At 42.7% G+C, this 22,542-nt stretch overlaps 1 protein-coding gene across 3 annotated transcripts in view; it reads left to right on the top strand.

Moving 5' to 3' along the window:
• The window catches only part of DRD3 (dopamine receptor D3), a 71,052-nt gene that overhangs the window by 31,407 nt on the left and 17,103 nt on the right, over positions 1-22,542 (top strand). For all 3 annotated transcript variants that reach the window (XM_054482784.1, XM_054482782.1, XM_054482783.1), the window contains 2 exons: positions 7,679-7,791; positions 20,009-20,151. In XM_054482784.1, coding sequence (XP_054338759.1) covers positions 7,679-7,791; positions 20,009-20,151 — 256 coding nt within the window. The remainder of the gene's footprint in view (positions 1-7,678; positions 7,792-20,008; positions 20,152-22,542) is intronic.

Here is a 22,542-nt window from a genome sequence, read left to right as displayed (position 1 = left end):
TGACCTCACAGAAGATTATATTTCAGAGGGCTTCTGGCTTGGCTATCTGTTTAATTCAGTTTGCAGCATTTTCTCAACTTTTCTGTACCATCCCAATTAGTTCTATCTCAAATTTCCTCTCAAGATTTTAATTTCCTGCTTTACCGTCTGCACTCCAGAGCTTCCTCTCCAAGCACAAACATCTCATTTTGTTCCACTCAGTGAAGCACCTTTTGTGATGTTTAAAACACTTTTATCAGGATAGAAAGGCAGTATAAGCAGCCAGGGGAACATTCGGAATACTAAACTCAGACTACTTGGGTCCCAGTGTAGACAGGAGGAAAAACTTGAGGATTAAGAAAGGTAGTCAAGCAAGATAGAATAGGATGAGTTCAGGCAAGGAAACGCACCACAGAAAAAGTAATCGAGGTCGGATGGTGATGAAGGAAAAGAATAGCAAAATTTTGGGAAGGGAAGAATCTTTGAGTTTTGTAATGATATTGATTATTAAAAATAAAGAAGTGGGTTTTTTTTTTAAAGGAAAGTTTTACCACAGCTCAAAAAACCCCAAATGATAATTTAAGACCTCCCTACTGGAAAACAAAAACAGGAGATTCTCACGATCTCTTCACCAAACTCTGGATTTTGATAAAAGTCATAGAATATTAAAGCTGGAAGGACTTGGAGATTATTTTTGCAATCATTTCCACAGTGTGATCCAACCACAGGAAATTCCTGGCCATATTCTAATGAATGGTTTCTCTGAGGATGAGTCTTGGAGTCTCATATCCAAATGAACTACTCCATACTTCTTATGCACCTAAACTTTCAGCAGCTCTGAGCTAAACTTTCATTAGGGGGTGTGTTAATCCATCTTGTGCAGCTACAAAAGAATACATAAGGCTGTATAATTTACAAAGAACGGATTTATTTCTTACAGTTCTGGAGGCTTGGAAATCTAAGATCAAGAGGCCTGCATCTGGGAAGGGCCTTCATGCTGTCATCCCATGGTGGAAAGTGGGAGGGCAGGAGACAGGCAAAAGGGGACCAAACTTGTCCTTTTATAAGGAACCCACTCCCACAAGAACAACATTAATCCACTCATGAGGGCAGAGTCCTCAAGGCTAATCACCTCTCATTAGGCCCCATCTCCCAACACTGTTGCACTGGGGATTGAGTTTCCAACACATGCCTTTTGGGGGACACACTTAATTTATAGCATAAGGGAAGGAGAGACTGCTTGTTAAAAACACAAACTGTTGGCCAGGTACGGTGGCTCACGCCTGTAATCCCCACACTTTGGGAGGCCGAGGTGGGTGGACCACTTGAGGTCAGGAGTTCGAGACCAGCCTGGCCAACATGGTAAAACCCTGTCTCTACTGAAAATACAAAAATTAGCCAGGCATAGTGTTGGGTACCTGTAATCCCAGCTACTTGGGAGGCTAAGGCAGAAGAATTGCTTGAACCCGGGAGGCGGAGGTTGCAGTGAGCCGAGATCGTGCCACTGCACTCCAGCCAGGGCAACAGAGCAAGACTCTGTCTCAAAAAAAAAAAAAAAAAAAAATACAAACTGTTGAGTCTACCTCGGGTCTACCAAACCGACATTTCCAGGGCAGCCCTGGAAGTCTAGAGTAAGCCCCAGGCCCCACTCCCACCTTATGTGACTTGTGCAACCAGCTAGTCATCTGCTATGACATTTGGGAACCAATAAGCTACAAACCCCCTATTTCATAGATGGAGAAATGAAGATGCAGAGAAGTGAAAAATCCTTATTTATTATTCTGTTTTGCCCCACAGCAACCCTCCCACCAAGAAATACTCCAAATGTGGCAAACAAAAATGGACTAAAGAGGCTAATTAGAGAAGTACTTCTATCTTTGCCTCTTAGATATTTCCAAATAACTAAAAATTCGTCCCTTTAGAGTTGGAGTTCTTAATCTGGGGAGTTCATCAACTTGGATGTAAATAAAACTACTCCTTTATTTTCCCTGAGATGAAATTTAGAATTTCCTTTAATTCCAAATGTAGGTATCAACCTACAGCAGAAGAAATCTTTAGTGTCACCGGTAGAAATCACATATTTTTTTTCTTAATTTTTTTAACTTTCTTTTTTTTTTTCTTTTGAGATGGAGTCTCACTCTGTTGCCCAGGCTGGAGTGCAGTGGTGCAATCTCAGCTCACTGCAACCTCCACCTTCCGAGTTCAAGCAATTCTCCTGCCTCAGCCTCCCAAATTTTGTTTAACTTTTTAACACTCCTTCCTGCGTGCTGATGATATTTATATTTTCCAACCACATTATGATTGTTGCAGACATCTTGAAACATCACTTATACTCATCATTACTTTGAAATTATAGGAATTTTGGACCTGCCACTAGATCTTGTTATTTAATGAATTATTAAAGAAACACATATAGTTTAAATACTTTGATAACTATATTTCAATAAAATTGATATCCTTTATGAACCACTGTATTTATTTCATGCTTTAAAAACATTCTTCTGGCCAGGCGCAGTGGCTCACGCCTGTAATCTCAGCACTTTGGGAAACCGAGGTGGGTGGATCACCTGAGGTCAGGAGTTCGATACCAGCCTGGCCAATGTGGTGAAACCCTGTCTCTACTAAAAATACAAAAATTATCTGGGCCTGGTGGCATGAGCCTATAATCCAGCTACTTGGGAGGCTGAGGCAGGAGAATCGCTTGAACCCGGGAGGCGGAGATTGCAGTGAGCCGAGATTGTGCCACTGCACTCCAGCCAGGCGACAGAGCGAGATTCCATCTCAAAAACGAAAAAAGAAAAAAAAAAAAAAAGAAGAAAAGCATTCTTCTGAGAAGGGGATCATGAAGCTAATGAAATCCACAGGATAAAGAATGCTTAAGAAACCCTGCTTTAGGAACAACTATTTCTGAGGATCATTTTAAGCTCCCCTTAACCCCAGACCAGTGTTTCCCAAACCAAGACAATAAGAATCACTTGAGGGACTTATTACTCTGAGCGGGACCTAAGAATCATTTTGTTTAACAAGAGCGTCTGGAGATTTGGGAAATGCTGCCTTATAATCAGTAAATTTGGGGAATGCTGCCCTAGGCTGTGTCTATTGAAAATCAATAGACAAGTTCAGTACCTGAAGACACTTTCCTGCTTACTCAACTTCTGTATTGCCACAGGGAGTTAGTTACATTCATTAACAAGTAAGAGTAACACCACCTGGTTGCTGTATAATTCTGAAGTGAGTTATTCATTAGAATGCAGGAGAAAGAATCGTGTCTCTAAAAAGCCTCAAGTCAATTTGATTTTTTTCACTTTTTTTTTTTTTTTTTTTTTTTTTTTTTTTTTTTTTTTTTTGAGGCTGAGTCTCGCTGTATCGCCCAGGCTGGAGTGCAGTGGCGCGATCTCGGCTCACTGCAACTTCTGCCTCCCGAGTTCAAGCAATTCTCGTGGCTCAGCTTCCCAAGTAGGTAGGATAACAGGCGCCCACAACCACACCCAGCTAATTTTTGTATTTTTAGTAGAGACGGGGTTTCACTATGTTGGCCAGGCTGGTCTCGAACTCCTGACCTCAAGTGATCCACCCACCTCCCAAAGTGCTGGGATTACAGGCATGAGCCACTGCGCCAGGCCTTTTTTCACTTTTATCTGTTTTAATTTCAAAAATCATTTTGCATTTCATAATCTTCCAACGCTTTGTACCTATCTCACCTTCGGTGCCTATCACATTGCCTCATAGCTGTTTTTTAAGTACTTATCTCCTGGGCCCTCAGTTCACCCACACCCATTCACACATTACTTCTGGTAATAGGCACACATTGTATTCTGAGATCCTGGGAACAAAAACAGGTTTGTTTCAATACACCCGCCCAAGCAAAGTATCAGACACATCATGGGCATTCATTAGACCATGGCTATAGGGGTAATGGATGGACACACACCAACTCTTCTACCTCCTATGATGTTAGAATAGAGTTACATTGTACACATCTCAGAAGAGGCAAGCCACTAAACTTTGAGAGGCAGGAAGAGTAATGGTAATATAAAGGAGTCAAAATTCTAGCTCCTTTTACAAGCTATGTGTCCTTAGGCAAATTACTCAACCCTTCCAGGTCTCCATTTCTTTATCTATAAGTTAGAAATCACATTTACCTCTTCAGGTTGTGATGAGAAAATGCGTGAGAGTTACCAGCATATTCTTGGCACCTAGATGCATTTTACTGATCCCTTACTATTAGTTGCTTGATATGGAGGATGCCAATAGAAAAAAAAAAAATTTCATTACAAGTCCCACCAATTAGAGACTTATTTTAATGAGTAAGCTCCAGGGAAGGCTAAGTGATGGCACCTTAGTGGGAATTATTTTAATCAGCTAATCAGATTGTTTTCTTCTTGACTCTTAGCTCAAATCAAGGAGGGAATGAGAATTTTGATGGCAGAATCAGGAGACGGGAAAAGAGGACAGCCAGAATGGGATGACAGGCCAGTGGGGGCCTGGAAGCCAGAGAACAGCTTGAGGGCTTTGTCCTTTGGGGGCTAAGCAGGAGGGGTATTAAATAAAACTGTGTACTTTCACCAGCCCCAGAGGCAGCACTTACCACTGTCTCTTGCACCATTCTTTGAACCCTGGGATAGAGGCAATCAGGAGAGTGTCTCTTTCCCTAGAAAGGAGATGATATGGTCTGTCACACAAAAATCCCTGAGGAGCACCTGGTTTTCTTCTTTCCCCTAGTATCTACCCGCTTCCATCCCTTTTCCAACAACTACCCCTCCTCACCTAACACTTCCCTATAGCAGGGTGTGTAACAACCTACATTCCAATGCTCTGTCTGCCTGTACTAGCCCTGTGACCTTGGACAAAGTGCTTATTCTTTCTAAGCTTTTAGATTCTTCCTCTGCAATGAAGATAATAATCCTCTGTTGTAGAATTATAATTGGCAATAGAGGCCATGTATGTAAAGGGCTTTGCAGAATACCAGGCACTTAGTAAGCATTCAATAAATGTTAGCTGTTATTATGACAGATTATGTCAGAGGCCATTTATTATTTCAGAATATATTTTCATGGTTAGGCCCTGCTCTGGGAGTTGGGGATGCAGCAGCAAACAAGTAAATCTTCCTGCTCCTGTTGGTGTTGGTTAAGTAACAATAACTCCATCTCCTATCATGTAAATGTATAACTTGTCTTCAAAAGCTCTTAGAACACATACAATAAAAACCAATTCAGTTTTCAAAGTCTGAAGTTTCAAAGTTATAGAAATTCCTCAAATGGGTCATGTGGGTTGGTAACACATGTACAGTGAATTCTCAATAAATGTTAATTCCTATTAACAATATTAGGATATCATGATGATCTCTAGTGTTTTATTGATGAATGCCTTACTTCTCCAGTTATCTTGTAAATTCTTTAAGGATAGGCCCTGTAGTACATTTTGTAAAACCTCTCAACACACATGACATACACTCCTACAAAGCAAGTACTAAGAGCTTCACAAGTATTTGCTTTATAAGTGCATGAATGAATGAATGAATGAATATCCAGCAAACACTGAAGTTTGCTGTTATCCTAACTATCATTTCTCACCTACCCTAGCCCAAAACACACATAAACAAACATGTGCTCACAATTATGCCAAAAAGTGTTTTCTTACCCAATTTAAAGCATTAACCGCAGAGTAGATATAATGTTGAAATAAAATTTAGTATGCAAATTCAGCTTTTGCAAGAAGCTTTTTGAGTATGCAACTGTCCTATGTAATGAACAAAACCATCTTTTATTCTCCTGGTTCCCCTAAATCATTGTGTTATTATCACTCTTTAGATCAGAATTCTTACGTCTCAATCTTTTAAAAGCTTTTTATTCTCAGGATTCCTATAAATTCATATTCAGCCTTTATTTATATAGAGCCAATTGGTCAAACTAAAAGAGAGACAGTAAATCCAAAACCAAATAAAAAATATGACGACTTCTTCACTAGTTTTAACTTTTCATTGTTGCTTTTAAACAAAAAATCATTGGTCAGGGTTTCTCGAAACAGTCTGGAGATGACCAAACATAGGAATAAAATGAGATGCAAAAAAAGAAATAAATCCAAGGGGAAGAAGTTGTTAGGGATGAGGAAGGATAGATGGCCTCTTAGGACCTTGTTTTACTGGGATAAAACAGAAATGAACAGTAAACTGACCTGGTCATATAAGAAGATCCTTGGATGAGAAAATCCAGATGAAGGAATAGCACTATCTTTATGCACAGTCATTTGGTCAGTATCTGTTTTCTTGTTGAGAAGCTACTTCAGAGGCTACTGTACCATTTTTCACTCTTTCTTCCTCTTAAATGGCCACTGGGCCTGATCAGGAGGGGTATTGTGAATACTCAGCTACAGCCAGAGGCACAAAGCCTGGCAGGTTTCTCCCCGAGAACTAGGGTCCCCCAAGAATGACAGCCCACCTCCCAGGCAAGAAGCTGGTAACTGCACAAAGCCTCACCGTCCATGAGTGTGGCCTTTGGTGGACATTTTAAAAATGACAATCTCCCTGACACATCTTCCTGATTCAATTAGGCTATGTAAAAGTTTTAAAAATAAATAGAAATATACTAGAATATAAATGATATTACCTAAATTTCCGACTGTAAGCGTTACTCAGAGGATGTTATGGAACTTGAAACACATGTATAGATAGACGCATGAGGTTGAAACCATCCTCCTGAATTCTAAGTAGTGGAGAGAATCCAGCCCTTTTCCCCACCTTTTGTTTTTTGGGATGTGGGTGGGGAGGGAGAGTGTTGAAGGCAGTCACATTGGCACAGATTTATTTTACATAGACTCCCATAAATGTTGTTTCAGAATGTTTCCAAGCTTTACAAGCTGAAGCCAGATAGATTTTTACTTCGGAGGTAAATTTTATGAAAAATATGTTCTTAGCTTATTTCTTGAGTACATGATGAGCTCTCTACTGGGTGAAGGACTTGAGAGAGACAGTTTTGGCACAATGTACACATCGGGCAGTCACCGAAGTTCTTATACCACTAGCTGAGCATCTATGAGTAAGTTATCACTTAACCACAAGGAGTGTTAGTTGCCTCCTGAGTTTGAACTTCAACAGTGATTCTCAAACCTTGGTATGTATAGGAGTGTTTATTTAAAAATGAAGACTTTAGCCGGGCTTGGTGGCACATGCCTGTATTCCCAGCTATTTGGGAGGCTGAGGCAGGAGAATCACTTGAACCAGGGAGGCGGAGGTTGCGGTGAGCCGAGATCGCACCATTGCACCCCAGCCTGGGCAACAAGAGCAAAACTCCACCTCAAAAAATAAAATAAATTTAAAAAAATAAAAATGAAGATTTACAGACCAAAGAGCCAAAGATTCTGACTCAGTAGATATAGGAAGGATTCAGAAATCTACATCTTTAATAAACACCCCACTGTGGACCACACTTTGAGAATCACTGGACTAATTGACTTGGAAGATCACTTCCAGCATTAGCATTCTAACATTCTGTGAATCTGTCCTTTCTTTAGGCAACCAGTCTTGGATAGCCTGGCACTCCCTCGATGTCCATCTGCCCTGTGGGAACAACGGTACACAGGGAGCAGGAGTGCCAACAAGTGCCAACATCTACACTAGGCAGCAAAGGAAAGAAAATAGGGCCAGCTGGGTTGTTGTTCCTTCACTGGGGTAAACACTAACATCCTTGTCTCTGATACGCAGGTGACAGGTGGAGTCTGGAATTTCAGCCGCGTTTGCTGCGATGTTTTTGTCACCATGGATGTCATGATGTGTACAGCCAGCATCCTTAACCTCTGTGCCATCAGCATAGACAGGTAGGGCTGCAATTCCCCTTCCAGGTGGCCCAAAAGCTGGGGAAATGGGGAGAGACACATTTTGCATTTGAGGGTACTGGGGTCACCTCCAAGTAGAACTTGAAACTGGAACATTTTCTTTCCTCTCTTTTTCTTTTAAAGTATGGTTTGCAGGTGAGAAGAAACCGCTGTGACAGGTGGGAAATAATGACCCTATAAGCTTTCCTAGCCTTTCTTCTCCTCCAGCTCCCTGAAGAGGATTCTGGTTTTGCTTTTCCACCATCCTTTGGGGTTTTTTTTTCTTCCTAATAGGAAGGAAAGCAGGAGGGGGAGAAGGAGGAAAGGTGAGCTGACTGGGGTTGGTAGGAAATTCTGTTGTTGTTTTGTTTGTTTTTGTTGAAGGGAGAGATGGAGAGAAGGTGGGAGAGAGAGAAAGAAAGAGGGGCAGGTGTAGGGATAATTTTTGAGGGGGAGAGAGGAGAGAAGTGAGGGAGAAAGGCAATTTTAGAAAGCATGGCTGTGATCTATATGTTTCTCTCATAGAGCTTAGAGAGGCAAGTAAAGAAGAGTATGTTTTTTAAAATTACATTTTGGTTGCTGGGGTGAATTGCTGTGATTTTGACTCCTCTCTCTGTGTGTTCTGCCTGAGTAACATTGCTTTCTATCCCTGAGAGCACCTGGACTCACCACCCTTGCTCTGGGTCCCTCTGTTTCTACCTTCCCCTCTCCTTTTGTCTTCCTCTCTTCTTTCCCCTTTCCTCTGCCTGAGCCTTAGATTTGCCTGGCTCCCCTGGGACATCACCAGCCTCACTGAGAGCCCTGGGGGGAAGGAGGTTGCTTTCAAGCCTATGGCCCTTGATGCCAGTCAAAAGCCTCCTCCCTTTCCTGCTCTGAGTTCTCTCCCTCCCACTTCCCATTCTGCTTCTTCTCCTTCTCCCAGTAATATCATCCATCCACCTCATAGCTCCAACAGGTGACCCAAATAAGATCTGCCATTTATTGAGAATTTATCACATTGTGCTAAGCTTTGACACACATTGACTCATTTCATCTTCACAATTCTTAGGTACTGTTATTATCTTATGTATTATTCTAGGTACTGTTATTTTATGGTATAAACATTGGCTTCCTTCAAACAGGGACCACTGAATTCAGCTGAATACTCTTTGTTCAAGACTCTGTAATGGGCACAGCAGGGAAGGTCACAGGTGATCAGGAGCTAGGTCTTGTAGAAGAGTTTGGGGTGACAATAATGAAGCAAACGAACTGCAGTCCTCCACTTCTGCAAATAATGCATTCCTGAAAATGTGTACTAAATATCTAGAAGTTACACAAAAGACTTAGATATCAGAGCTAAAAATATTGCAAAATCCCCATCTCTTCACTTTTTAAAACAGCTTTATGAAAATATAACTCACATACCACACAATTCATCCACTCAAAGTGTGTAATTCAATGTTACGTTGGTATGTTTACAGACTTATGCAATTACATTCCTTTTTTTTGTTTTTTTTTTTTTTTTTTTTTTGCAGAGATGAGGTCTTGCTATGTTGTCCAGGCTGGTCTCAAACTCCTGGACTCAAGCGACCCTCCCACCTTAGCCTCCCAAGTAGCTGGGATTACTGGCACATACTACTGTATCTGGACCCCTCTTTTTTTTTTTTTTTTTTGAGAGGGAGTTTCACTTTTGTTGTCCAGGTTGGAGTGCAATGGCGTGATCTCGGCTCACTGTAACCTCCACCTCCCAGGTTCAAGTGATTCTTCTGCCTCAGCCTCCCGAATAGCTGAGATTACAGGCATGCGCCACCACACCTGGCTAATTTTGTATTTTTAGTAGAGACGAGGTTTCTCCATGTTGGTCAGGCTAGTCTCAAACTCCCAACCTCAGGTGATCCACCCACCTCAAACTCCCAAAGTGCTGGGATTACAGGTGTGAGCCACCACGCCTGGCCTACCCCTCTATTTTTAAACACACTCTTTAATGGTATTATTTTCAGCATTGTGGACATGTTCTTTAGCTTTCTTCTCAGTTGGCTAGCCAACCAATTGATATAAATAAAAAAATCATCCAATTAGCTGATTGGTTTGCAGGATCACCAGAGGAAAGTGTGTTCATATTCATTTTTTGGTTATTGTTCAAAATTCCCATTTCAGCACGTAAAAGGAAATGTGAGGCTGTTGCTATAGAGGGCACAACACTGAGCCAATTGAGGGGGCCTGTGCTATGACCTCTAGAAAAAGCAGGCTGGAGATACCACAACATAGTGACAGAGAAAGCATTGTGAAGTTCAAGGGTGACTGAATCAGACTGTGGGAATGTGAAAGGGCTTTATGGAAAAGAGGATCATTGTGATAGACTTTGGAGCATTAGAAGGATATGGGGCAACCTGGGAAGAGATGAAATTGAAAAGGGGGATTGAGGCCAGGCACGGTGGCTTACTCCTGTAATCTCAGCAATTTGGGAGGCCGAGGCAAGAGGATCGTTTGAGGTCAGGAGTTCAAGACCAGCCTGGCCAATATGGTGAAAACCCATCTCTACTAAAAATGCAAAAATTAGCTGGACATGGTGGTGGGTGCCTGTAATTCCAGCTACTCAGGAGGCAGAGGCTGGAGAATCGCTTGAACCCGGGAGGTGGAGTCTGCAGTGAGCTGAGACTGCACCATTGCACTCCAGCCTGGGCAACAGAGCAAGACTCTGACTCAAAACAAGAAAGAAAGAAAAAAAAAGAAGAGAAAGGAAAAAAAGAAAGAAAGAAAGAGGAAAGAAAGGAAGGAAGGAAGGAAAGAAAAGAAAGAGAGAAAGAAAAAGAAAGAAAGAAAGAAGAAAGGAAGGAAGAAAGGAAGAAAAGAAAAAAGAAAGAAAGAAAGAAGAAAGGAAGGAAGGAAGAAAAGAAAAAAGAAAAGAAAAGAAATGAAAGAAAGAAAGAAAGAAAGAAAGAAAGAAAGAAAGAAAGAAAGAAAGAAAGAAAGAGAAAGACAGGCAAGCCATATTGTGGAAAACATTGAATGCCAGGCAGTGGAGGTAATTCTAACTTTTATTCAATAGGCCAAGGAGGCACTGATGGATTTTGAGTGGGGGAATGGCCACTGGGGCTTTACTTCTGGGGGAATAATTTTGATAGTACTATGAAGGACCAGTTAGAAAGTGCAGCAGAATTTCAGGTAAGGGATCATAGGATCCTAAAATAAGTAGGAGGCAACAAGAAAGGAAAAGTAGGGGAAATTTTGGGGAAAAAAAAAAAAGGCAAAAAGTCTATAAACACCAACCTCTTGAATATGAAAGATTAGGAAGAGAAATGAGTCAAACAAAACACAAGATTCCAGGATAAAGATGCTGTCAAGAAGAGATCACCATGTCAAGACTGTTTGGTGCTTTAATGGTTTGGTTTTTAACATCTGGCATAATAGGAACAAGTGGACTATCCAGGAAGTAATGTGATCTGGAACTCAGGGGAGAAGGCAGGGATGTAGTTGGAGATTTAGGGAGGTTAGCACAAAGCTTAAGATTATTAACTTGAAGTCAAATAGACATGAATTCTAATCCTGGCACCGCCCAGTACTAGTGGTGTGGCTTTGGCAAATTTCTTAAATACTCTAAGAAGTTGGAAATTGAAGATAACAACAGTACCTAAGAATTGTGAAGATGAAATGAGTTAATGTGTGTCAAAGCTTAGCACAATGTGATAAATTCTCAATAAATGGCAGATCTTATTTGGGTCACCTGTTGGAGCTATGAGATGGATGGATGATGATATTGGGAGAAGGAGAAGAGGCGGAAGGGGAAGTGGGAGGGAGAGAACTCTGAGGAGGAAAAGGAGGAGGATTTTGACTTTTGGGAGGAGGCTTTCGGAAAGGACGTGACAGAATAGGAGAGGGTTCGCTTTGTGAGGAGGGAGAACTGTGCAAAGAGAGCCCCCTCAGCCCTCGTAGTTCCTGAGCCTCCTCTCTTCCCTCTTGAGAGTGTGCCTATACACTCCACCCACCTATATTCACATGCACTTAGGGCTGTGGGTGAGGTTGTGCAGGTTGTTCCCTGCGCAAGGGTGTGGGAATGAAATTCAGCTATCACTCCCTTTTCCAAGCCTAGAGTGGGCCAGAAGAGGGTGCCTTTCTACGATCTGCCAGCCAGGAGAAGGTGCCTTTCTTTAATTTGCACAAAAGCACCATTTTGCTGCCAGCCGCCATGCTTAACACACACCTCTAGTTTTTACCACTTAAAACGCAACCAACAAGAGTAACTTTGAATTGGCTTCTGTCCCATATAGGAAAACTCTGAGAATATACAGCACTTATCTATGGGAAGGGACCAGCCATGCCTTAGATCCCAAGCAAAAAGGAAGCTCCCTTCTTGGCTCATAGTTCTATATGGGCCAATGAATTCTCACCAAACCTCAAAATGGAGCCCCCTCCTATTCTAGAAATGAAAACAGGCCTTGGAAAAGCTGGGTTCGTTATTCTTCACAGCAGTTTGCAGTACATAGCATTACACTCTGTTCATGTGATGACAAGTAGCTGGTCAGTTCATTAAAAATGCAGTCAATCACGCAGACCTTTGGTCTTCACACAATGCCAGTCACCAATCTGACAAACGTAACCGAATGGATTCAGTATTTTTTGGTCATGAAGCCCTGGTCTATAATAATGCTGTGGAAAGAGATATGAAAGAAAAGGAAATGATAAAAGGGTTTTTGAAAGCAAGTAATACTATTGTCATTAGATTCTTAGGCATAGCTCTGATGCTTGGATTAATGCTGCCTTTTCTTTTTTAAAACGCAGAGTGGGAAGTCCTCTGAGCACAAGCCCCCACTCCTTTAGCTCCTTGCCTCCCCAGGGAGCCAGCCCTCCTCCCATCACATCCTGGGTCCAAACTAACTCAGGGAGAGGGCTGAGAATGTGTCAGAAGAGGAGGACACGACCAAGCGGTGAGAATTAGAGTCCTCCGAGAGGAGCCCAGGAATAATGCAGCCAAATTCATTCACCAGGGAGTTCTTTAAGTGGCTCTCAAATGGCACCCATCACACAGGCAAGCCTCCGCGTCTTTGCAACGAGCACAATAGGTACCAGATGAGTCACAGGCACCTTGGATTTTTAGTTTGCATCTAAATAAGCACTTTATATTTGCAAAAGGCTTTCCAGTCATTTGCAAAAAGCTTTCTCCTTCAACAACTCCAGGAGGGGAGTCCACAGAACTAAAGATTTATTGAGACCCCTGTCTGACCAAATAAAAGGTGGTGAAAAGCAGCCCTCACAGAACTCTGGGGCTCATTAAACCCAGGCGGGGAGTTAGAGTCAGGCCTTCCCACCCAGGCTGGCCTCTTTCCTCCTGGACTGCTAGCTTCCTAAAGAGCAACCCTTGTCGGTACACACACACACACACACACACACACACACACACACACACATCTCCCACCCTGGGACAGGGCTCTGAGATAGAAATCAAATTCTGCAAGGTACTGAGACCTTCAGTAAGTGACCAACCATATAGATCCTGCTCATAGAACCGGAAGTCAGAAGGGGCAACATCCTGCTCATAGAACCGGAAGTCAGAAGGGGCATCACAGTTATCTCATTTGAGCGGAAATTCTAAATGCTTGCATGAAGTGCTGCAGCCTCTTAGCACAGGTGTGGGACTAGAAATGGAATCTCCTGCCTTTCCACCAGCACTCTATTACAACAAGTGACACCTTCATTGGTGAAGGTGAGGATGGGGCACCAAGGCAAGGGCCTCTGGCGACGCTGGCAGCTCACCTCCATAGGTGCAATTTTCTTGGACTAAATGAGGCGCATTTCCTATGTCTTCAATGCCCTGGCTACCTCTGTGCTAATGCTAAGTTACATAAGTCTGGAAGCAACAACAATAAAAATAGTTAACATTTATTTAGCATGTACTACGCGCCAGACACTAAGAGCTCTTCTCATGATTCCTAACCTTCATGACAACCCAGAGAGAGAGATGTATTACCCTCACTATATAAATAAAGGTGCTGAGACTAGAATGGGTAGGTGAGCTTGCCAAGATCACACAACTGGGTGGTGCAAGAGTAAGGATTCAGGCAGCCTCTGTCTATTACAGCACACTCCCTTAGTCAGAGATGCTGAGCTGTGAGTCTGGCTCTGGGCTCCCTAGCCATAGAGTCACACTGCCTGGCTAAAAATCCAGGCTCTACAGTTTAATAGCAATGTGACCTTGAGCAAGTCAATTAACCTGTCAGAGCCTCAGTTCTCTTATCTGTTTAGTGGAGATAATAACAACTACCTCAAAGGGTTGTTAGGAGGATTAAATGAATTAATATTTGTAAAGCACTTCAAATAGTGCCTGTCACATAGAAAGTGCCACGTACTTTTTTGGTGGATAAATAAACAAATTTAATATTCCCTGATATCAGGAGGAAGGGGAAGACAACCATAAACTCACTGATATGAAAAATCACTGATCCCTTGAGCTAGCACGATAATAGTGACAACAATAACAATAATAATACCGTCTTTTGAATGTTTAGTATTAATCATTAGGCACTGTGACTTAAAAAAAAAAGGTTTACAGAGAAAATATCATTCAATATTCATTACAGCCTTTTCGGGCAGAAATTATTATCCCCATTGTACAGATGAGAAAACTGAGTCTTAGAAAAAACAAACCACTGGCCCATAGCCACACAGTTCAGTGGTAGAGCCGGGATTCAGAGTTGATCAGTCCGTTTCTCATGCCCGCGGACTTAATCACCAAGCACACTGCCACTGTTGGGGTCAGCGGAGTCATCCACACCAGAAACGGCCCAGGGAGCTAAGAGCTCAGACACAAGGGGAGGGTCCCTGGCTCAGGGTCTGCAGAGGAGGCGCGCACAGTGCGAAGCTGGCAGGTCCGGGCCCGGGAATACCGCCGCGAGCGCAGCGGCCAGATGTTCAGAGGTGGCCCTGGGCCAAGCCTCTCTCTCCCGGCCAAGCCCAGCCCAGCCCTCCGGGTGCTTTGGCGCGGCCCTCGCCCGCAGTCGGTCACGTGCAATCGCTCCGAGAGGAAGTCAGAGGCTAAGCGGTCGGCCTGGGTGGGAATGCAGGGTCCCTGCAGGGCTCCAGGAAGCAGGGCGCCGGGCTTTCCCTCTCTGCCTCCCCGCAGAGCCTGGTCCCCAGGTGAGCAGTGAACTTCTCACCCCAGCCGTGCTGGCAGAGTTCTTGCTGCATTATAGTGCCCTCCGATGGCCAATTCCAGTACAGCCTCGTTGTCGCAGTCGGCTTATGACAAGCGGGGGCCTCATTTATTCTAACAGTTTAATCATGTTTAAAAAAGAGCAAAAAAAAATTAATGTAACAGTGTTAAATTGTAGTCTTGTCTCTTACTTCTTATCCAAGTGAACAAAAATCTTTGTCACAGAAGTTTTCCGTAATGCAGACTTTCTCAAAATCTGTCTAATCATAAGATGCACTTGCTTGTTAAAAATACACATTTCTGTTCTCAGCAGTATGTGGGAGCTAAGCTATGAGGATGCAAAGCCATAAGAATGATACAATGGACTTTTGGGACTTGGGGGAAGAATCCCCAGAGGACTTGCATCAGATGAAGGGGAGCTGGGTGAGGGATAAAAGACTACAAATATGGTACAGTGTATACTGCTTGGGTGATGGGTGCACCAGGATCTCACGAATCACCATAAAGAACTTATGTAACCAAATACTACCTGTACCCCAATAACTTATCGAAAAATAAAATAAAATAATTTCAAAAAAGAAGAAACAAAAATGCACATTTCTGGGTTCCACTTCAGAAGTACTAAATCAAAATCTCCAGAAACTAAGCCTGATATTCTGCATTTTAACAGGACCCCCAGACAATTAACAGAATCGAGCTAATTGAGGAAACTCAGTTGTGGGTGGGCAAACGCAGTGCTCTGCAAGCACTAACCACCCTTGCCATGCTGACTTCACTGAGGAAGCCCTTGTCCCCCACAAGAACTCAGAGAGCTGTCGATGCCCTCGAGAGGGAGGAGGGCACTCAGGAGAAACACACCTCAGAGGTGGAAGACCTGGCTCTGCCACAATTTGCTGCAGAATCTTGGGTTCGTAACTGACATCCTTGCGTCTCTGCTTCCTCCTTTATGGGATAGAGCCAGGGTTCCCTACACTTGCTGGCTCACTTCATTAATGGAGCCTCCAGGGAGCTGCTGAACATTATAGCATATTTAGGAAAGTATATGACTCTCAGTGGTCTGCTGAAGCCAGCTTATGATGGCTAGCGAGAGCTGATTGGCAAAATTTTAGAAACTTTTTGAGTCAGTTATTAAAGCTTTGGCGGTAGCTTAAAATTGGCCACTGTGGGAGTATTGACGTCACAGAAATTGGCAAATATTACAAATTAGGGCTTTTTGTAAACTACAGAGCCTATCGTTAGCCATTTACCAGAACACCACTGAATACACAGAAGGGTCAGGCTCTTTTACATCAAAGGACGTTATGCCTGGAGAAAGCGAGTTACAGCTTTCCTTCCCCTCACTGTTCGGTCATGGCAGCAGCAGGACTCAAGGCTCAGCCCCTCCTCCAAGGTGCCTCATAGTTACCACTAACAGCGAGGCCCTTGTAGACATACTGGACTGGAAGCCCCCAGCAGAGTCTAAAGCCCTGAGGAGAGTCAGAGGCCTAGAGAAACACCAGCTGCTACTTGACCTGCTCTTGTATAAACCAAGGAGGGGATTTAAGAGAGGACTTGAATCAGATGAAGGGAACTAGATTGTTGTAGCCTCCCAAGAAGTGGGTAGCAGGATCTTAATTTGAGCTTATCAAATTTTTCCCTTTTGAGAAAGAAGCCACCTTTGTCATACAGCATGGTGTCAAGGCCAAGTCCTGCACAGTTTACCTTCATCTCAGAACTCACAGCTAACTGTAATCTGCCCTTTTGGGAATGCAAATGTTACCACTCTACAACAAGATGCACAAGAGGCAAGATTCGGGCAGTGCTGGCGCATGGGAGCAGGGGAAACACACAGGAGGAGCCTCAGGAAGCCTTGCCCAATCCCTTCGAGCCCAGCCTCTGTCCTTCGTTTCCTTAATCCCAGGCCTTGAGGTGCACAACAAGGGTTAAGGAGGCTCCAGGTTCCTTGGAAACTGACAAGACAAAAAATGTTGAGCCATAGGTAGATCCAGCTTATACCTTAGATCTCTGAGCCTGGCCAGGATTAGAAGGGAAGGAACCCTTCCCCTCTCACAAGAAAGGAGGACTTCGTGACCCATGAGGCAGACAGTTAACAGTTTCTTATTACTTTCTTTGTACAAGGACCTATGGAGAATATCAAGGTTGTAAGAAGATTTGATCCTGAAGTAACTAAAATTATATGGGGCTCTCTCTCTCCAGCCACGAGGCAAATTCAGTCATGAGGCAAGAGAGCTGCATGCAGGAGGGCATTGTAATTGATTTGCATAGAAGTGCCAAGAGTTCATAGTTAGAAGTTTCTGTACATGATGGAAAGAACTGGGAAGGTTGCTGGAAAGTTCATCTGAGATTAATGGAGGGCAAGACTGAGTTGCCCAGGGAGGGAGAAGGAATGATTAATTGAACAAAGACAACAGTCTCTGACTATTGAAGAGTACTCATCACCAGACCAGTTTGGCTGGAGCTCTGAGTGAGTGTCAGGATCAGTGGGAGGTCAGATAGGCAACGTAAGTTGAGGTCATGTTGGAAAAGGCTGATGAGCTTGGTTTATGGGTGAAAGAGGAGCCATCAACAGTGTATTCATTTTCTATTGCTGTGGAACAAATTATCACATATTTAGAGGCTTGAACTGTACCCATTTTTATCTTGCAGAGTCTGTAAGTCAGAATCCTGTACACAGTGCAGGTAGGTTCTCTTCTCAGGATCTCGCAGGGCTGAAATCAAGGTGTAGACTGGGTTGTGTTCTCATCTGGAGCCTGAGGTCCTCATCCACACTCATTCGGGTTGTTAGGAGTATTCAGTTCCTTGCAGTTGCAGGACTGAGGTCCCTACTTTCTAGCTGACTGTCAACCAGTGCTGTTCTCAGCTCCTGTAAGCCTTTTGCCATCTCCTAAAAAATGACCCTCTCCAAAACATAGCAGTTTGCTCCTTCAAGGCCAAGAGGATAATTTCTCAGTCCCCTTTAAGGGCTCACCTAATTAGGTCAGGCCCACTCAAGATAATCTCCCTTTTGATTAACTCAACCTCAACTGATCAGTAATCTAATCACAGGAGTGATATTACATTATAGTCACAGGTTCTGCTTACACTCAACGGAGGAGATTATACACGGCAGAAATCTTGGGGCCATCCTAGAGTCCTGCCTATCTCAGATAATTTTCAGCTGGTGAGATGGGGAGACATGATGAAATTTATTTTTGGAACCTGGCAGCAGGAGACCAATGAGGAGGCTGTAGCCATCATAGAAATCAGGTAGCAGGAAAGGGATAGGTGGATAAATAAATGGGGAAGACATCGCAATGGATAAATTTACAGGACCTGGAATGATCCTCCCCCCATCTGACCTCATGGCTGGCTCCCTCTCGTACCACTCACTTCCCTGCTCACTCTGTGTTAGTTTTACCTCCTCCCTGGTTCTCTAACACATCACCCAGCGTATTTCTTTCATGGTACTCTTCATTTTATATTAACCTATTTGTTTCCTTTTTCATTGTTCATTCACTCCACTTAACTCTAAGCTCAAAGAGAACAGGGACAATGAGCCTTTTGCATACCTCTGAATACCTGGAATGAGGCCTGGCCTACAGTTGGGACTCAATAAATATTGAATAAAGATTAAATAAATAAATGACCAAGGCTGAGCATGGTGCCTCATGCCTATAATCCTAGCACTTTGGGAGGCCGAGGCAGGTGGACTGCCTGAGTTCAGGAGTTCGAGACCAGCCTGGGTAACACGGTGAAACCCCATCTCTGCTAAAATACAAAAAATTAGCCAGGCATGTTGGCAGGCGCCTGTAGTCCCAGCTACTCGGGAGGCTGAAGCAGGAGAATTGCTTGAACCCGGGAGACAGAGGTTGCAGTGAGTTGAGATCGTGCCACTGCACTCCAGCCTGGGCGACAGAATGAGATTCCATCTCAAAATAAATAAATAAATAAATAAGCAAGCAAGCAAGCAAATTATATGAAAGGGTCCAGGGACAGTCAAAAGGTCTGAGTATTGGGTCTGGATGTCTTGAAGAAAGGCAGAAAGTGAAACCAGATTAAGAGGTTTGGGGAGTTGGGGAGATCTGTTTTAGACATCTTGAGTTTGAGATGACTGTGGAACAGTTATCCAGCTAAGTCCTACGGGCAGCTGGAAACGCTGGTGAAGAATTGTCACAAAAAAAAACAACGATGTCCAATAATAGTAAGGAACTGGGCTTTGGTTATGTAAAAGAATGAAAACTGGATTTTAAAATAAGCCTTCATTGGACATTCCTCATTTCTATTTTTAAAACATCTACTACTTAGAGGAGCTGTCACAATGAAGGTTATAATTTATATTAGGATACAAGCAGGAGGTAAACATCCTCTCTAGGTACGTTCTATCGTTGTCTGAAAACCTGCAGGAGACAGTAAAGGCACACAGACCAGCACCCAGAGTGTTCAGAGTGAAGGGTGTGTGACAGTAAGGCCGGTTATGCTGGGCAATCAGGTAGAACCGATAAAGAAGCTCTCCAGCAATCCAGTGATCCTGTATTAACTTTTTTATTCTTCCCTTTCTGTGTTCATCTCCCTCAGTAAGTTCTTCATTTATCTTATCACAACCTTTCTGCTGTTTTTGACCTTTCTGCTTTTCTCTCTTCCTCTCATTAAATTATATTTATCATGCCATATGTATCAACCTGATTATTTCTCTACTAACTTCTTTCATCCTGTCTTTTGAAAAGTTCCCCTCACTGGACTTGGTGGCTGACACCTGTAATCCCAACACTTCGGGAGGCTGAGGCCAGAGAGTTGCTTGAAGCCAGAGAGTTGCTTGAGCCCAAGAGTTTGAGACTAGCCTGGGCAACGAAGTAAGACCCCATCTCTACAAAAAAATAAAATAATTAGGCAGGCATGGTGGCGGCACAGGCGTATAATCCTAGATACTCGGGAAGCTGAGGTAGGAGGATCTGATCCCAGGAGTTGAACTGCAGTGAACAGTAATCATGCCACTGCACTTCAGCCTGGGTGACAGAGTGAGACCCTGTCTCCAAAAACAACAACAACAACAACAAAGAAAGAAAAGTACCCCATTCCATCTCACCATGCCTATCCCTTCTCCCCTTGCTTTTTCAGGTACACCGCAGTGGTCATGCCCGTTCACTACCAGCATGGCACGGGACAGAGCTCCTGTCGGCGCGTGGCCCTCATGATCACGGCCGTCTGGGTACTGGCCTTTGCCGTGTCCTGCCCTCTTCTGTTTGGCTTTAATACCACAGGTAACAGTGATGGCTTCACTTCTAGCATCCATGTGATTCACAGCACAGCTGAATGACTGGCTGTGAGTTGTGCTCAGCCCTGAAATTTCTGACCCCTGGTCAGTGTACTTTGCAATTAAATGAGAATGCCACAGAATGTAAAGCTTTGGCCTTTGTGGGTTATAAATAAAATATAAAGCAAAACCTCATCAATTATTGGCACGGGGGTAAAGTTCTGTCCCAATTAATGAAAAGTCTGGCTCATCTTTATTTTGAAAGAAATGTCATTGTATTCATTTGCAGAAATGTACCAGTTAAAAAAACCAAGATATATATTAATAATTCAGGCAAGGTTTGCTAATAAAAAGATAACAATTCGTAACAGACCTACAATGCAAAATAACACATTACAAAAGTCTTATAATAAGGTATATACTTCTAACTTTTACTCAATAAGAATAATTTCCAATTCTTCAGAACTAACCAGTATAGATTCCCAAATTGCTGGAGAGTATATTTTCTATTTTTAATATAAAAATTCTGGGTATGATGGTTGGCACATGGTACATCTACTGGGTGGATGGATGGATGGACAATGTTTATATCTGAAATGCTCGGGATTTTAAGCATAACACCAACACCTCAGATGAATCAATGCCTTCTGTGTTTGTACCATGTCCATCTTTTAGCCTCACTAATTTTTTTTCTTTTTCTTTTTCTTTTCTTTTTTTTTTTTTTTTTTTGAGACCAAGTCTCGTTCTGTCGCCCAGGCTGGAGTGCAATGGCATGATCTCGGCTCACTGCAACTTCTGCCTCCTGGGTTCAAGCAATTCTCCTGCCTCAGCCTGCCAAGTAGCTGGGATTACAGGCATCCACCACCACACCCCACTAATTTTGTATTTTACCCTGTTGGCCAGGCTGGTCTCAAACTCCTGACCTCAAGTGATCAGCCCGCCTCGGCCTCCCAAAATGCTGGGATTACAAGCGTGAGCCACCATGATTGGCCAGCCTCAGTAAAGTAATGTGTCGAATGAAAGGTATTAACCCACATAGTAACATGATGGGTATTGACAATATACACTGAGTGCTAAGGAAAAACTGCTTGATTAGTGTTCCAGTGGTCATCTGGATTTCTTATTTTGTCCATTTGAATTGATTCATTCAATGCCTATATTCCAGGTTTATAAATTTCTAGTACATACGTACTAGTCACATAGCCATGTGCTTGTGTGTATGCAGATATTATATGAAACGAATTACATATAAATACAGGCAAATTCTAACTGTAAGTAATCTTTCAAGTGTCATTTGCTGGACAATGATTTAGAAGTCAAAATATATTTTGGAAGATAGGTATAGGCTCTGGAGTAAGTAAAATCTAAGTCCAAACTCCAAATCAAACTCCAGACTTACTAGCTGTCTCTCCTTAAACAAGTTACTTAACTTCTCTGAGTTCTTCATTGGTAAATGTGGGATAAAATTACAGTGGAGCATACACTTGAGTGAATTAAAATATGTAAACTTGATCTACATATTTAGTTAAGACATTTTTAATATTTATTTTTATATATGACTCCCTACAAATGAGCCCAGCAATTTTATCTCTAAAATTATATGTTCCATAGGAACTCTACAGTATATGATATATTACTATATGTATCATACAACTTATTACTCTGCAGGGTTATAATAAAACCATGTATATCTTTATATGTGATTCAGATTTTCAAGGCAAATTTGGAGTCTATATAATTTTCACTTTATTTATTGACTTTAGAATCTAAGCCTACATATAACTCCACTCTACCTTCTTCATAGCGATTTTTGCCATTAAATGAGGATTAAATTGGGATAACATATGTAAATATGCCAAGCATGTACGGCCTACTCAAGGCTGGCTTGTTTCTCTGCCACAGTAAAGGGTAACTAGCCAACTTATCAACAAATATTTGCCTGTTCAACCCAGGCTATTCTCAAAATATGGTGTTGTTATCTTTGAGTTACTGTTTACCATTCACTACTTTGTTATTTTAACTGAATGACATTTTATACACACAAACATGCACATTGCCCAGTACAAAGCAACATCCCTTAACACAGCTATAGAGGCTGACTCTGTGGCACTAAAATATCATTTTTGGTGAATGCTAAATGTGCTTTATGAGTTAGTCTGATAACTAAGTCACCTTCTGTAACCTTGTTTCTATATGAAAATGCATTCTTAGTTGGAATTCCTAGTGTGGGAAACTCACCACTGCTAGACCAAGGCACTGCTTACCCGCTAGCCGACAGCAAATCCCTGCCAACATCTGCTGGGCTGACTGTGGTTCCCCTGACTCATTCTTGGTGGAGGCGGGCTTATTCATTCTCACAGACACACCACACTGGAAACAGTTGAAACAGTCTCAAAAT

This window comes from Pongo pygmaeus, chromosome 2 (assembly GCF_028885625.2).
Source record: "Pongo pygmaeus isolate AG05252 chromosome 2, NHGRI_mPonPyg2-v2.0_pri, whole genome shotgun sequence".
Taxonomy (NCBI): Eukaryota; Metazoa; Chordata; class Mammalia; order Primates; family Hominidae; genus Pongo; species Pongo pygmaeus.
Note: the sequence above shows the minus strand (reverse complement) of the source record. Positions and strands in the feature narration are given on the sequence as shown.